At 43.6% G+C, this 16,519-nt stretch overlaps 1 protein-coding gene across 1 annotated transcript in view; it reads right to left on the bottom strand.

The window, feature by feature from the left end:
• The window catches only part of LAMA1 (laminin subunit alpha 1), a 145,775-nt gene extending 139,063 nt beyond the window's left edge, over window positions 1–6,712 (bottom strand). Inside the window, exon 1 of the mRNA XM_005303098.5 lies at window positions 6,465–6,712. Coding sequence (XP_005303155.2) covers window positions 6,465–6,540 — 76 coding nt within the window. The 5' untranslated portion in view covers window positions 6,541–6,712. The remainder of the gene's footprint in view (window positions 1–6,464) is intronic.
• Between the last annotated feature and the right edge of the window lie 9,807 nt (window positions 6,713–16,519).

Genomic DNA, 16,519 nt, shown 5'->3' with positions numbered 1-16,519 from the left:
TTTATGGCTTTTTATCTTAATCTTCAGTCTACTTAGAATGCATTCACAAGATTTTTCTCCTTCACAACCTTTGTACTCTGTGGGCAGAACAAAGACCATGTTGCTCTTTAGCTTTGGCTTTCTTTAAAAAAAAACAGAAGGAAAATGTAAAAGAAATAATATGAGCAAAATTTGATATTTAAGGATACACTGATTAGGGCTGGCATTTAATGTTCTATTTTAGAAAGTTTCTCCTCCAGGAATGTATCTGAATGTATCTTGTTCTATTTCAGTCACTGGGGATAGCTGAAGTATCTCCTGATTTCCCCCCCAACTGAATCTAAGTGATAAGAATTGGCAGTTAATTGAGATTTACATACCAGTGCTTTTTTTCATCCCAAAATATTATAATGCTGCTTAATATCAGTCTATGGGCCATATATTTTTATCGCAATGCTGCACACATGGAGGCAACATTCCTAAGGGATATACAGTGAAGCAGCACTACATCAGGCCACCTGATAGGTAGGCAAATTAAAGTGGGACTCGTGTAATATGCATGTTTAAAGCCCACTATACAAAGGTCTTACCTGCCCATTTTCTGTCAAAGAAACTGCACAGCCCTTACAACCAAAACTTGAGGTTGTTGTTGTGGCCCACATTCTCTCTCTCTCTCTCACACAGACACAGACACACGTACGTACGTAGAGGGTCCCGGTTTGTATTTGAGGCTCCCAGATCAGTGGCAATGAGGGGCACTAAGCATTGTAGACTGCTGTACATCAGATACTTCTGCCCAACTATTTTTTGTTGTAAGAAGATATATAGCTTTTCAGTCTTATCATGGAACATTGATTAACTCATTCTGTCCCTGACTTATTGCACCTCTTTAGCTCATTTCACTGTTCTTAATTGCAGTTTGCTTGCACTACTGCCTGTCTGAGTTTTTCATATAGATTAAAACCAAGCACTCCGTTTCTTTTCCAAATGTCAAGAGATTTACAGCTTCTTTTAACATTATCTTAGCAGGATTTTAAAAAGTAGAGGATATTTATATGCATAAAAGCATATTTAGAGTTACAATAATAAACATTAAAAAATAAACAAGACCATTGGAAGAGATGTAATTTCCCTTGTTGGAGAGCATAAGCCAACTATTGGCATTCAGGAAGAAATTTGCCCTAGGAGCCCATCATCACATAACACAAGGTTTCTTATACCTGCTTGTGAAACATCGGGTACTTACCACTGCTGGAAACAAAATACGAGACTAGAAGGATTACTGTTTGATCCAGTATAGCAATTCCTAAATTCTTATGACCTGCTTTTTCATTTCTCACCATGCAATATTTAGAGACATATTGTCCATCACATCTTGAAAGTTCAAATTGACTTTTTTGAAGTGTTACAATAGTTAGTTTCAATTAATTTCAAATTAAAACATAGATCACAAATTTGTGAAGGTCTGAAAGTGACCCTATCATTATATAAAACATGCATTTGACTGGTATGTAGTTACAGTTATGCACAAGGAAGAGCATGTGCCTATAGGTGTGTGCTAGATAGCATACAGAGGCTTCCCTCATTTGGCACAGATTGTGAACGGAGCAAAGGCCTAAATTACTGATTCCAAATTCCCAGATCCATGGACAGCAAGGTTACTGCAACACACTCTGACTTTTAAAAATGAGTTGAGGTCTGATCCACTGACAGGCAGCTGAATAAAGCTGCAATTTCCACTGTAATCACTTTGAAAGTCACCACTGTTACCTGCCTATAAAAAAGCTGCTTTCTTTATTGAGAGATTGGGTGTTGAATCTACAGAAGCAAAACTACAACAGTTTGACAAGTATTGGGAAATCCAATTCAATAATAAGAATTAGGTCCATTAATTACCTAATTAATGTTTGTATGCAGTGTTGTAGCAGTGTCGATCCCAGGATGTTAGAGAGACAAGGTAGGTGAGGTAATATCTAATATTGGACCAACTTCTGTTGGTAAGAGCTTGAAACCTTCTCTCTCTCACCAACAGCAGTTGGTCCAATAAAATATATTACCTCACCCACCTTGTCTCTGTAATCAGTATTTGCCATTCAATAACCAAGAGGAAAAAAATTAGGATAGATATGTTATCAAAATACCTAAGAAATTTAATGTGTATGTCAAATATCCATCTTATACTGAAGAAACCTTTCAAATTTACCCATAACCATGTTTAGATTACTGATTGAAAGACTAGACCACAGAATTTTCTTTACCGTGCTATGTTGCTTTTTCACACAGAAGACTATAGCATCTGCTGACAAACCAACAAAGCTATTGTATTCTATAGTTTCCTGATTTGCTGTCAGGAAATATGCAGACATGAACTGAAAAGCAGGAAATGCTGAAGAGAGAATTTTATCAATGGTATTTTCTAAGATAATTTTTGTTTTGTGATCTCAGCACAAACTCTGGTCTAGTCTTTCAAACCTTTCCAGCTGTGCAACAAACCAGGTTTTAAGATTACCTTGATATTCAAAAGTATAGCTATTCTGAACTTCGGCTGTTTTTACTTTCTCCAAAAGTAATACAATCATTTGTATTGCCATAACATTCCTCACATTGTTTTTGGATTAGTATCATGAGATAAATAATGGAATGCTAGCTTTTGTAAGACCATTATCCACCAGATAGGTTCTGATACTCATCACTTTAATGGTATAATCCACATCAACATGCAGAGAAATATGTAAGCTAATGGAAAGAAAGATTTTCTGACCCAATCTTTGAAAAAGAAACACAGAAACAACCAAACGAAAGGAAAAAAAAATATTAGTTACCACTAAAGAAAACTGACAAGATGATGTTTAGCTACAATCAAATTTGATGGCACGTGTAATCTTTAATATAAAGTCAAGATACATTTTGTCAGGAAGCCTTCAGATTACTGTGTAAAAAAATTTGAAATATCAATAATATACTTAATTACAGTAGTTCTTGAAATTTGATCCTTGAGAATTTATGTATGTGAAAGTTAGGGTTTACACATTCACATTAACTTGTCCCCATTGTAAAAATGTAGTATTTTTGATTACTGTTTATGCTGTTAAAACTATATGCTAATATACATTAAGTGGCAGTAAATACTGAAAGATTTTGGCATTTAAATTTCCTGATGAATATGCACTTGAATATTCTACCTAAATGTTCATAACGTAGCTATAGATGTTGCCTTGTATTGGTTTGTTTTTAAATAGACTGTTCATCTAAAGAAGTACAGGTACATTTACTCAATGCTCTCACATATATATGGATTCAGAATTTTACAGCATGTATTTGGGCTCAATCCTGCATGTCTTACTCAGGCAATGGAAGTTTTGAAAGTACAATCATGGCAATAAACACATTTGCAATGTGTAAATGTCCAGACGCCAACATATGTCTATCTTGAATGCCATACTTCAGCTTACTGATTTCATTTAGGAAAATTAAGTCCTACATGTATCCAGCATTTCTAATTAATTTCTTCAGTAGAGACCTAATTGTGTCCACTAAAACCAATCAGTTTTGCTGCTCACTTCACTGGGAGCTGGCTCAAGCCCCAGATGAGAGTTTCTGGTCTATAACTAACATTACAAAACAGTCCTAAGAACTCAAGAAATAATAGTGGCTCTGTAACTTTCTCTCTAATTTTCTAAAGGGGAAAAAAATCTTCAATATTGAGCTTAGACCTAAAGAAAGAGTATGAGAAAGTTATTAGAAAAACAAAGACTAACAGATTACTCCAATAACCTTTAAGTGTATAAGGCTGAATAATTATTCCAATTTACGTGTGTAAAAGATTTCAGTCCTCATTCTTCATATGGCAATTGTCAGTTTATGTAAATAAACCCTCCTCCCATGGACTACCAAAGCGTTTAACATTAGTCACTAGGGAACAACAGCCCTTTCCACCATGAGTTTGTAGGACCCTTGCCAGCAAAACTAGTGCAGTTCTGTTGCGTAAGGGGATGGTGGGGGTTGAAAGTGATATAGATCATGGAGAGGGATCCATGCTCTCCCAGCTCAACAACATGCAAAATGAGTTTGGGGTAGGCCAAAGGCTGGCTGAGGTGAGGGCACGGTAAGAGAATCAGGAATAGGAAGATCCTTTGGTCATTTTCCTCAATGAGGGGAGGGGACACATTAGAGATGCAGAGACTATTCCAGCAACATTTTCTCCTATTAAGGTCCCCAGTGTCCAATCAAGAGAGACAAACTGGGACTGGGGACTAGATTGATATCCAAATGTTAAAAAAAACTTTTTAATCTTGATCTAAAGCAGCATGCATCCTTCATAAAGGCAGTGATTCCAACCACTAAGAGGGGGGACAAAGCAAGCAACCAGTCTAGAGCCCTGCAGTCTCCTGGCTGGGGCAGGCAGTTGCACTTGGGGAGTTGGCCCCCTGGGCAAGGCAAAGCAGCAAACAGGCTGCAACCCCTGGGAGGGGAAAAGCAAGCAAACAGTCTATAGGCCTTACTTCCCTCTGGATGGGACCTAGAGCAGAGAGCAGTCTCCAAGCATGACTGGCCAAGCAACACTTCAAAGGTAGCAGAAGGAGATGCCACAAGCAATCAAACCTACTACAACTCTGGGCAGAGTTAGTTCACTATTAAAATGATTTTTAAAAAATCCTCACAAAAGCCATTTTTTAAATTGATCACTAGTTATTTCACTGCCAGCTAATATCTGACCTCCTTTTATGAGCTCAAGACCACTTATATCCGTGGAGTTAGTTACTTCTGATTTACCCCAGGGAAAGTGAGGAAATCTTTGTGCCTCATTCTCTTCCTGCAGCTAAGAGTACCTGGGGGCAGGGATCGCGTCTTATTTGTCATTATCGACTGCAGTGATGCTCAAAGAGGAAGGGGGATTATAGGAGTGGCAGATATTAAGCCTAAAATGATACGGAATTCAGACCCTGGGAGAGTAAAGCATTGTGGTTAATCTCTGCACCCACCCAGTCAACAGCAGCGGCACATAAGTATTTGTGTCCTCATCTAAACTATGTGTAGCATCCCAGATACCGCGGTGATAGGCTGCTTATAAAGGTATATGTGTGTATATATATATCTCCTCAATATGTTTCACTCTATATGCATCCGAAGAAGTGGGCTGTAGTCCACGAAAGCTTATGCTCTAATAAATGTGTTAGTCTCTAAGGTGCCACAAGTACTCCTGTTCTTTTTGAGGATACAAACGAACAGGGCTGCTACCCTGAAACTTATAAAGGTGATAAATTAATAATCGCAAAGCCACCCTGATATACCGGCTTGGCCCCCAAAACGCGTCCCCTCGGCAGTAGCAATGTCTAGCCCAGCCTCTGACTCTGCTAAAGCCCTTCCTTTCCAGGGCACGTAGTCTGATTCACTTGCAGCCCAGGGCGGGCTGCCCCGTCCCCTTTCCAGCCGGCGGAAAGGGAGGAGGTGAAAAGGCAGCCCCCAGGGACTGGAGGAGGAAGAAGAGCTAGGCAGGCTCACAATGGCCCCCGGAGCCCCAAGCAGTCGAGTGGCGAGTGGGGGGGCAGGGAGCGGAGCCTGCTTCTGGCTGGCTGCCTCTGCTAGGAGACAATGCAAAGCGGGCTTCGCGGCGAGCGTGTCCGCCCCATTCATTCCCAGCGCCCAGCCCGCGTGTCAGTGCTCCGAGAGGGGTGGGACAGCAGCCGGGTTTTCCAACAGAAGTTTAAAAAGTGCTCCAGGAACCAGCGCTGGCCCGTCCCGAGAGGGGGCGAGTCGCCCCGGCGGGGGGAGGGGGGGGGGTCTTGCCCTCGGATCGCTCCTCACTTCAAAAGGGCCCTTCATGTTGCAAAAAGCCAGGGGGCGGCCCCTTCGCCAGGGCAGCAGCGAAGCCGGCAGCCCCCACCCCCAGTGCCCTCAGATGAGATAAAAGAACTACCGGAGCGGGGGGTGGCGGGACGGGTTGTAATTTACAGCGGCTGGGGAGGGGGGAGAGATGGGGCGATGGGAAAAAAGGGCGAAGAGGACAAAGCTCACGGGAATGGGGAGAAAGAGATCAGGGAATGAAGGACAAAACGAGAGACACGGAACCATGCTCTTCTCCAGGCCCCTGTCTAGGCGAGGCTAAACAGCGTGCGCTCTAAAGTGCGAGGCTGATACATTTCACAATGCTGGTGTAGACCAGGGCAAGTTGCATTTTAGTCCGCAGCTGATCAAGCTAAGCCCTGGCGGGGACCCTTATTGCTCCGTCCCCATCAGAGCTCAACCTCTGTACGGGCCGGTTTTCGGTATGTGGAAGCACTGCTGCAGAACAGTATTCAAGAAAGCAATTCCGAGCTCGCCCCCCCCCCAGTTCCCAAGGCTGGTCCAGAAAGCCGGCAGCGAAGCAGGCACCGCCGAAGTCAGAGCTAACAGCCCCCGTGTGCAACAAGTTCCCTTCAGCGGCTTCCGCTAAACCCCCCTGTCTGCCCTCTAATCTCCCAGGCTGGGGATTGCCGGTCTCTCACCTCGAAGCTGGCATTCCCCTACCGCCCAGAGCAGAGAAGCCAGCAGCAGCCATCTGCAGGAGCAGCAGCAGGACATCGCCCCCCGGCTCTCGCAGCAGCAGCAGCTGCGGCACCTCAGGTGGATGTGTTTCTCCTGGGGAGCAAGTTCTTCTTTTACGCTTTTCCCTCCCACTCCAGGAAAACCAACCTCTTCCCTTCCTTCCCCCTCCCTTGTCACCCTTTCTTATCTCCCCCTCGCTCTGCACGGCAAGTGAGCCTGCCATAGCCAGACACTAAGAGAGCGTGTGGCACAAACCTCTCCGAGAGGGGAGGCTGTTGCAGAGCCCTGGGCTTCATGGGAGGGAGCGTGCCAGTTCTGGTGGCTGTAAAAGGGGCTCGTTCCTTGCACCCAAACTCGAAAGCCTCTTGGGAGTGATTCTCAAATCCGGTGTTGCTGTTGAATTGATTCTCAGATCCAATATTGCATCTGGGACCCCCCCTCCCCTTTGGTTTGCTCCACCAGTAGCTGTGGTAGCAAGAGACGCTGAGTTGGGGGGCGGGGTGTAAGTTCCATGTGCGAAAAGGATTCCGAGCTCCTGAGTGGGTGAAATAGTGTAGCATAATAAAAAGTGTCTGTAAGCCTCTAACTATTTAAGCTCAGCATCCTCTTAAAAAAATGTCATTTTACAAATATAGTCAACAAGTGATTGCTGGTGGAACATATGTAATAAGTGTGGAACAAGGAGTGGAGTAATAAAATTAAGAAAAGGATGATTAAAGCTGGATATCAGAGAAAACTTTCTGGCAATGAAATCTAGGGAACAGGAAATGGTGGAAACCCCGTTGTTTTCCACATTTAAAAATAGACTTGGCAATGCAACGAAGAATACACAATGGAGATCAATCCTGCCCTCAAAGGAAGTGGTCTTTTCCATCAAAAATTTCTCTGACTCTGACTTACAGTATAGTGGACCTCGTCACATTGTGACTTATTTTATTTTCACTACTTATTTTTTCACAAGATGTGTTTTTCTATATTGAGATGTCAAATCAGTAATTAGGACTTCAGTGGTTTAACAGAAATATTCAGCTTACCATCAAGACACAACAGGTTATTAACTATAGGACATTTAAATAAACTCTTTAAACAATGTTAACATAAAAAGTAACAAAGATGCCTTTATTATTATCTAATTTATTTGAGCATAAGCTTTCGTGGGGTAAAACCCACTTCATCAGATGCATGCAGTGGAATGTATTTTCCAGTGCATGCATTTGATGAAGTGGGTTTTAGCCCACAAAAGCTTATGCCCAAATAAATGTGTTAGTCCCTAAGGTGCCACAAGTACTCCTCGTTCTTTTTGTTGATACAGACTAACACGGCTACCACTCTGAAACCTATTTTTTATTATCATTATTAATAATAATTCCTAACATTTATGTGGTGATCGAAGTAATTTGATTAACGACAGAACAATATTTTAAAAGTTTCTTCTACTGATTTTTAAAGTGTTTATAAATTAATATTTTTCTGATATTCTTAATTTGAGACATTTAAATTTTGTCTTTAGTGTTTATTAGAGCTAGCGCACAGTAACAGCTTACAGTTAAGGTTGCTAGAGCAGTTCCATTTCTAAGACCCCGAAAAGTTGCATTTTTGTGCTGTCATTTTTCAGTCATGGTCTCTGCCCAGGTGGAGAAATTCAGCCATTTTTAAAAGTGAAAGGATTTGAATAAATATACCTTTTACACATTATAAGGCTATTTTGTGACCTTTTATTAAACAGCTCTTGAGTCATAATGGCAAGGTATAAAAGGTTGAAAATGGCAGGGAGAAAATCCTAACTGAGAAGAAGACTCTTTGGGTATTGTAGTGAAAATCAGTTCAGATTTGGTTGAGCTATTTTAAAGATTGAAAATAGAATTTCTCAGGTAGACAGTGGTTAGGGAGTGATTCTTAGCACTTTTTATGAACATTATACTAGGGTTACCATATTTGAACTTTCAAAAAAGAGGACACTCTGAGGGGGGGGGACCCCGCCCTCTAGCCACTCCCTCCCACTTCCCGCCCCCTGACTGCCCCCCACAGAACCCCCAACCCATCCAACCCCCCCTGCTCCTTGTCCCCTGATCGCCCCCTCCCAGGACCCCTTCCCCTAACCACCCCCTGGGACCCCACCCCCTATCTAAGCCTCCCTTATCCTTGTCCCTACCTGTCCCCTGACTGTTCTGACTCCTATCCACATCCCTGGGACTCCCACGCCTATCCAACCGCTGCCTGTCCCCTGACTGCCCCCCAAACCCCCAACTCATCCAACCCTCCCTGTCCCTTGACTGCCACAATCCCTCTCCACACCCCTGCCCCCTGACAGGCTCCCACCCAGAACCCCTGACCCATCCAACCCTCCCCCTGCTCCCTGTCCCTTGACTGCTCCAACCCCTCTCCACACACAGGCCCCCCCAAAACCCCTGCCCCATCCAAACCCCCTGCTCCCCTGAGTCTCTTGACTCGCCGCGCTCCCTGCCCCGCCCCACCCCACCCCGCCCCACCCCAGCTCACTTCTGCTCGGGCTCTGCCTGCTCCCCTGAGCGCGCAGCCGCTCCACTTCTCCGCCCCCCACCCCCCGGCTTGCCTCGAATCAGATGTCCGCGCGGCAAGCCTGGGAGTGAGGGGGCGAGAAGCGGAGCGGTGCGGCTGTGCACTCAAGGAAGCAGGCAGAGGCAGAGCGGAAGTGAGCTGGGGTGGGGAGCAGTTCCCCTGTGCCCCCCCCGGGGTTACCTGCTACGGGCAGACCCTCCCCGCGCCCCCCTCCCCCAGCTCACCTGAGCGCTCTGCTTCTCCTCCCAACCTTTTGCTGTGCAAAAGTCTGGGAGGGAGGGGGGTGGAGGGGAAAAGCGGCGCCTGGGATTTGGGGACGGGATTGGAATAGGGATGGGGAAGGGGTGGAGCCGGGAGCGGGGGGTGCCTATGCCCCACGCAGCACTGCCAGCGTGCTGAAGCTGCAGGGGAGGGGGGGAAGCGGAGGAGGAGCTTTTGCTGCTGGAGAGGCCCCAAGTGAGCGGCTCAATCCGGCGCAGCTGCCCTGTCAGCCACTTTTGGGTCTTTAAATAGCCATCCGGGGGGGAAATCCCGGACATTTTTAGCTTTTTACAAATTCCCCCTGGACGGCTATTTAAAGACCCAAAAAACGGACATGTCCGGGGAAACCCGGACATATGGTAACCCTACATTATACGTGAATAGTGGCTGAGCTGAAAATTCGCTCATAAGATACCTGTTTGACCCTGCCAGCAGGTAGGGGATCTTGAGGGACAACTACTGCACTGGTGGGGTGCAAAATAAACTTTATTAGGAAAATGCAAAAACAAGGAAAATTCAATAGTGAGGGGTACCGGGTTTGTTAAGGTAGACAATTGGGGAGGGGTTTCTTTTAGTAAATAGGATAGGGGGTTTCAATAGTGGGGTACAATACAGTGGGGTCCAATACAGTTGGTAACCAATTAACACCGAAGTATAAATGTAACAGGTAGCTAACAGTTTCTATGTAAAGGGTGTGTCCCAGCAGCATATAACCAACTAACAGTTATGGGTAAAATGTGTTAAATAACCAAAAACTCTAGGTAAAAATATGTCACAGTGGTGTAAATGTAAAATGTGAGGTGTGTTAGAGAGAAAAAGGGTAACCAATGGGGTTTTATGCTAGACTTCAGTAATACAATTGAGGTTTGGCAGCAGCAGGAGCGGGGTGAGCACGTGGGGGAAGGGATTAAAAGAGAGAGAGAGAGAGAAAGGCAGTGGTAGAGGAGTGAGGTTGGGGGATGGGGGAAGAGGAGCACGTGGTGGAGCAGAGACCAAAGGCAGAGGCGCTGCGGAGGGAGATTTAAACTCAGGGAGACACAGAGAGCAGACAGGCTGCAAGTTTAAACAGCAGAGAGACTGCAACGAGTGACTGGGGAGCTCGGGGGAAGACACGGGCAAGCTCAGGGGGTTAGGGCAGCGGGAAGACAGACTTAACCATAACTATACAGAACACAGTAAAATCTTATCTATGATCTAACTTAACCAAGACTACACAAATTAGCAAGTAACAGAACACAATGCAACAATTTTTTTAAACCTAACTTACAGAGCACAATACAAACAATTCTTTAAACCTAACTTAACCACAGCTATGCAAAATGAAATTACAACTTATCTAGACTAAGAACCTGATTCTAATTGGTGCACCTTACACTATGCCGCTTCTTTGATCGGGAGGGGGAGCAGTTCCAGAGGGTAGAGTGGTGTGTGTCCAGGGTACAGCACTGGGGGGGAGGGGGTTAACTAGTGGTGGCTGCAGCAGTGGGGTGGCTGCAAGCCGGCAGCCCAGGATACAGTCCAGGAAGGCACAGCCTAGCAGCGGCACAGGCTTATTTCCAGCAGCAAAGGCGCTGCGGAGCAAGAAACAGATTACAGATACAGACCAAGGAGTTAGCTTGGGTCTGTCTGCTGGGAAAACAAGGCCAGCAGCTAGGACAGGGGGAGTTTGCCAGAGGGAGTTCTTACCAATCCCCAGGACAGCAGCAAGCACAGAGACAGGAACGGCAGTAGCATCGGAGGATGGAGAGAGGACTCGATTCGCTTACAATAATCAGGAGCTCTCCAGGCACAAATTCATTGTTCATGGGAGGGGAGTTTAAAAACGGGGGTACGCTCAAAAACAAACGAGAGCAGGGAGAGGGCCCCCCAAAACCCCTATCTGATGAGACCAGGTGGCAAAGCAAGGACCTTCTCCGAGGTCTGATCAGAAAATGTCCGGCTTTAAAGGCAAACTCAGGCAGTTTCCCACCAGTACTTTTGATTGGCTCCTCTTGATACAGGGGAGGAGAGAAGGCAGGGAAAGGCTACAGGTAAGCATAGGCATGCCTAGGCATGTTCTGAGCCACAGGTATGACTCATATGCTTAATTAGTTGGCCACTTCGGGTCTTGCATTTCTGGGCAGCGCCCCCCACACCGAGCCCGGGTCTGAACAAAGGAACCAAACAAAGAAGCAAGAAGCCCCCTCCCTAGGCAGAGCAATGGCTCCAGTTAGTCTGTACAAGCCATTCCTATGAATAGGGCTGTGACTTTAGTTAGCACAATGGCTGGGAGGGGCGGCCTCACAGGACAAAAAAGAAAGGAGAGGGGGAAAAGGAATGCAGCAGGGGGACAGCTGTAACACTGTTCAGCACAGAACAGGACCTGTCCACTAGTATGCAGTTAAGGTGAGGTTGTGAAGGTGTGGAAATATTTAACACAGCAGACTTTGCCTCAGTTGCAAATTATGTATTCTCATTAACAACCCAGGGTGGGTTACTAAGTATAATAAGGCATCTGAGTTGCATAAGCAACGTCCAGGTTGTGCATGCATTCTTAATGTTCTCTTAAGGTGTTTGGGGGCACTGTAAGTGTGGTAGTGTTGTTGCTATGTTGTCCCACATTAATCATATCAGGCCATGAAGTTCAAGAATGAATCTGGCAACTTGTACAGGGACCTTTGTAGGTGCTTGATCCAAGCTGTCCAATCCAAAAAGTTTCCCTTTTCTTGCAACGTTACATTCAAAAGTATGGGCAGGTGTTAAAACCTGCTCCCGACACATCTTGCAGAGTGGACATATCTTGGTCCCATTTCTATTGATTTTCATTCTTGCAGTTGTGCACTGTCCACAATTTCACAATAATGGATGTCAGCTAATATTTTCCTTGGTAGGGTGACAGTATCATTGATGTTGTCATTCCAACTTCAGTTTCTAATCTTCTAATTTTTGCCAGGTCATCAGCTACAACACTCTTGTGTACATCAGCGTATGATGGAATCTTTTGAAAAGTCAATTTATTGCCTTGCTTTCTGATCCTCCAAGCCTCCTTTTGAATTGCATTGTTGATAGCGGTCTGGTTTATTCTAAAGTAACCAAGGATCGCCACCTGCAAGTCAACAGTTATTACGACATCCACCTCTATTTCTGCTCAGTTTATTTCTTGCGGTGCAGTGAGAATAGCTTTCAGTTCAGTCGTATAGTTTGAGCTGATAGATCCTGAACTAGTGCATTTTCTTGTATTTTCTCCATTAAACCACTGGGTGAAGACACCACCATTCTTGAAAGATATGTCTGATGAACCATCAGTGTACATATGAATGAACTTGCCTTGTGACTTATATTGTTGAAGGGTCTTTTCTACAATTTTCCTTTAGTTGGCAATCTGTGTGTTCCTTTGAACAAGATACCAAAGGGAAAGACATTTACTAAAGCAAATAGGTTCATGTGAAAAAATTACTGGCATACAAACTTCTTCACACATTTTACCTTTCTAACATCATCAAGTCTTCTTTTTCTTCAGTAGCCTTTATACACATTTCAAAACAAGATGATCGTTGCAGTTTTGTTTTCCAGTTTGTGAGCAGATCCTGAACAGTGATGATATTCAGATAGGGAAGGAAGACAATTTCCGTATCAAATTAGCTTTTCTTTTCTATGATTCTCAAGAGGTTGAACATCAGACATTTGTTCACAAATTGCTTTTGGAGAGGATCTTACAGCTCCAGTTATATTGTGAACTACAGATGACTGCACAACATCGATCTTAGCAAGATTACTAGGAGCCGTATGTGACCATACAGGTAAGGCATATACAAGTATTACACGAAGTATCAAGCAGTAAGTTCACATTCTAACACATGAACCCCAATTGGTACCAGCAATTACATCACAGAAGATTCAATCTCTTCTTTGCTTTAACTGTCATTTTTCTGACTTGTGGTCCAAATCTTAGTGCTGTATCCAAGGTCACGCCAAAGTATACTGGATTCTTCTCAATGTCAATACATTCTCCATCCAATGTCAGTTTCAAACTGTACTTAAATCTCCTATTATTTGTGGTAAAGTAGATTGACTTTGTTTTTGCTGGATTCAGCTGAAATGTATTTTCCTTTGCCCATCTAGTTACAATTTCTAAGTCCTCATTCATTTCATTTTCCAATACATCTATTTGACAACCAATGGTACGAAGCACAATGTCATCTGCATACATGTATACAGATGATTTCAAGCGGCATGACTGTTCAAAGGAGGACAGCAGGAAAATAAGAGACTTTAAACTGAGTCCTGTGGAATGCCTCCCTGAGTGGCCTTGTCTTCGAAAAAGGAACATTTAGTCTATTATTTTCCTATACTATAGGAAATGTTTTATCCAGAGGTACATTTTACCAGATTCTCATCTCACTGTGTTTAACTAAGAGCTTATCATGCCAAACTCTATGAAATGCTGCACTGAGATTCAAAAAGACTATGGTGGCTTTTGTTGGAATCCATCAATAACAGTCTGACAGAAGGCCACCAATAGGCCCTTAATTAAGTGCAAGGGCCTGTATGCCATTTGGGTAGGTTTTATTTTCTCTTCTTTTAAAGGCCACCACAGAAGCCTTGATTGTACCATTCTGGCTTTAGCCTTCTTCCCAAACTGCTTTATCCTATGGCCACAGACGAGGCCCAGCCCAGGGGTTGTAAAAGGATTAAATATATATGTACTAGTGTAAACAAAGAAGATAAAAGAAACAGAAAACAGCAGCATAAGCATAAAATAAAGCTATTCATTATCACACAATATCATGTACTTGAGAATATACATAGAAATGTTTAAATTCAAAACAGACAAATAGGAAAAAATCATTTCAAGGACAGAATAAGAGTATAAACAAAATTCCTATGCCTGCTATAAAATATTATCAAGGGCATTTAAGCCTATGAATTAATAGTGTTCAACATCTGTCCATTTCTATAGACCAGTCATTTGCTAACGCCAGGAACTTCTTACATTTCAGTGCAGACATGAAGGAGGAAAGCAAAACATCCGTAGAAAGAAAAGTCAACAAATTTCCAGAAGAAAAGTGTCATATGTCTTAAAATCATAGACGTCAGGCTAAAGAATCCTCTGTGCAGGGCCATAAGCATCAGTTGGGGGCCAAGAACAAAGGACAAAATGTTGGTAAAGGAAAGAGGAGCATGTGTGCAACACAAAGTCCCACCTAGTCACAATCCTAAAATATATGTTAAATGGATTTAATCTTCTCCCCAAAATTCCAGCAGACTGAAGATTGATCTCTTAACTGCTATAACAAATGAGTCCCTGTTTCTTTTTCTTTTTAATTTAATGGCCATCACAACATTCCAAATGAAGCTCGCTACTACATATTGAGATACAGCTCAGAACAAAACCATCAGACCTGTTACTGTTTTTTAACTAAGCATCTGTGTAAAAACCCTGCAACTGGAGAGACTGGTCTGAATGAGTATATTTGTGTTTTTCCCCATAGTACACTGATCCGGATCAAATTTCCCTTGAGCATTTAGCTCTATTTAGATTAAAAACATAACATGTTCTATATCAGGGATCGGCACGCAGCCCATCAGGGAAATCCGCCAGCACATCCCTCGGCCCACGCCACTTCCCACAGCCCCCATTGGCCTGGAACGACGAACCGCGGCCAGTGGGAGCTGCGATCGGCTGAACCTGTGGACGCTGCAGGTAAACAAACCGTCCCAGCCCGCCAGCGGATTTCCCTGATGGGCTGCATGCCAAAGGTTGCCGATCCCTGGTATAAAGTTAAATTGAGAGGCCAAGATTTTAGCACTGGTAGTGTAAACATGGCCTTCAGTGGCATGGCTGCATAGACACCGCCTACATTGACAGAGGGTTTTTTCTGCTGAGTAGGTAATCCATCTCTCCAAAGGGGGGTAGATAGGTCAATGGAAGATTTCTTCCATCAACCTAGCCATGTCTACCCCGGCTAGATCAGCTTATTACAGTGCTCAGGGGTGTGCTCTTTTTCACACCCTTAAGCAATGCAGGCGAGGTCAACCTACATTTTAAGTGTAGACCTAAATAAGTGGGCTGACTTTTGAAAAGTGCTGAGCACTCAACATCTCCCATTGATCTCAGAAATTTTGAAATCTTGTTTTTTAGGTTCCTGAATATGCACTTAGAAGCTTAATTTCATGCTTCTCTTCTTGAAAAATTTTAGTAATCAAATTTAAATGAAAGAGCCTATGTAATTTAGGAAAGAATAACATGTTCATAAGACTAGCAATTTTTGAATTATCTTAATTAATGTTTCTGACTCTTGCAAAAAGTTCCTTGCTCTCGTTTAGGAAGCCATCACCCCCATCTGGCTTTTACCATTTCAACCTTTCCAAGCATTAAGTCTAGAGATAACAAGAGGCTAACTTAAACTTCATCTAAAATTTAAGGGCTAAATTGGCTTCCCACAGTAAGGGGCAGTACAAGGTGTTGTGCCCTAGTGGGAGCTCCTGGAAGAGTAATTCCAGTACCAACGCTAATTCTGCTCCCTGTACCTCACTAGTTCTCTCTATATAGGCAGAAGACCCTATCTTCCTATTCCCCCTCCCTGAGGATACAACTGGAGACCCACTCATACCTCCACAGATCTAAGAAACTCTAGTGTGAGCCAACAGCTCGATCCAGAGACCTTCTTGTACCCCAACCTCCCCCCATACTAGTTAGACTCCCTTTTCTGACCACAAGCCACCCAAATAGGTTGGAATCCTCAGTAGGTCGCTCATCCTCCCTTGTCCACCCCTCAATCTACCCATATCCATTCTCCTAATTTGAGCTGGATACCCCTACCTGGAGGACAGTGGGGATTTTATTACAATGTAACAAAATATTGTCAAGGGACAGAGTTAAGGCTGGTGCTGGAACTTTAACTAAAGCTTTCTGGACTTTTTAAACTTTTAACTTTTTAACCTTAGCTTGCATTACTACAAGCTTATGATGTAGGAATACTGAATTAAATTCAGGTCGTCACTAGGTGTATTCATTTAGTAGTGCATTGAAGAATAACCTGATTGTCAAAACTGTAAAAAATCAGATGTGTCCTTCATAGAAAATAAGAATTATGAGAACAGAGTTCATATGAAAATCCTTTGTCACTTGCTAACATGTGAAATTGCTATTTACATAGATTGGGGCTGATTAGCATTTTACATTGCCTTTGCATTGTAAATAAGTACACAAGGTGCAGGTACAAGTGGCCAGTCA

This window comes from Chrysemys picta, chromosome 2 (genome assembly GCF_011386835.1).
Source record: "Chrysemys picta bellii isolate R12L10 chromosome 2, ASM1138683v2, whole genome shotgun sequence".
Lineage (NCBI taxonomy): Eukaryota > Metazoa > Chordata > Testudines > Emydidae > Chrysemys > Chrysemys picta.
The sequence above is the reverse complement of the archived record's forward strand: the minus strand, read 5'-3'. Positions and strand labels throughout refer to the sequence as shown.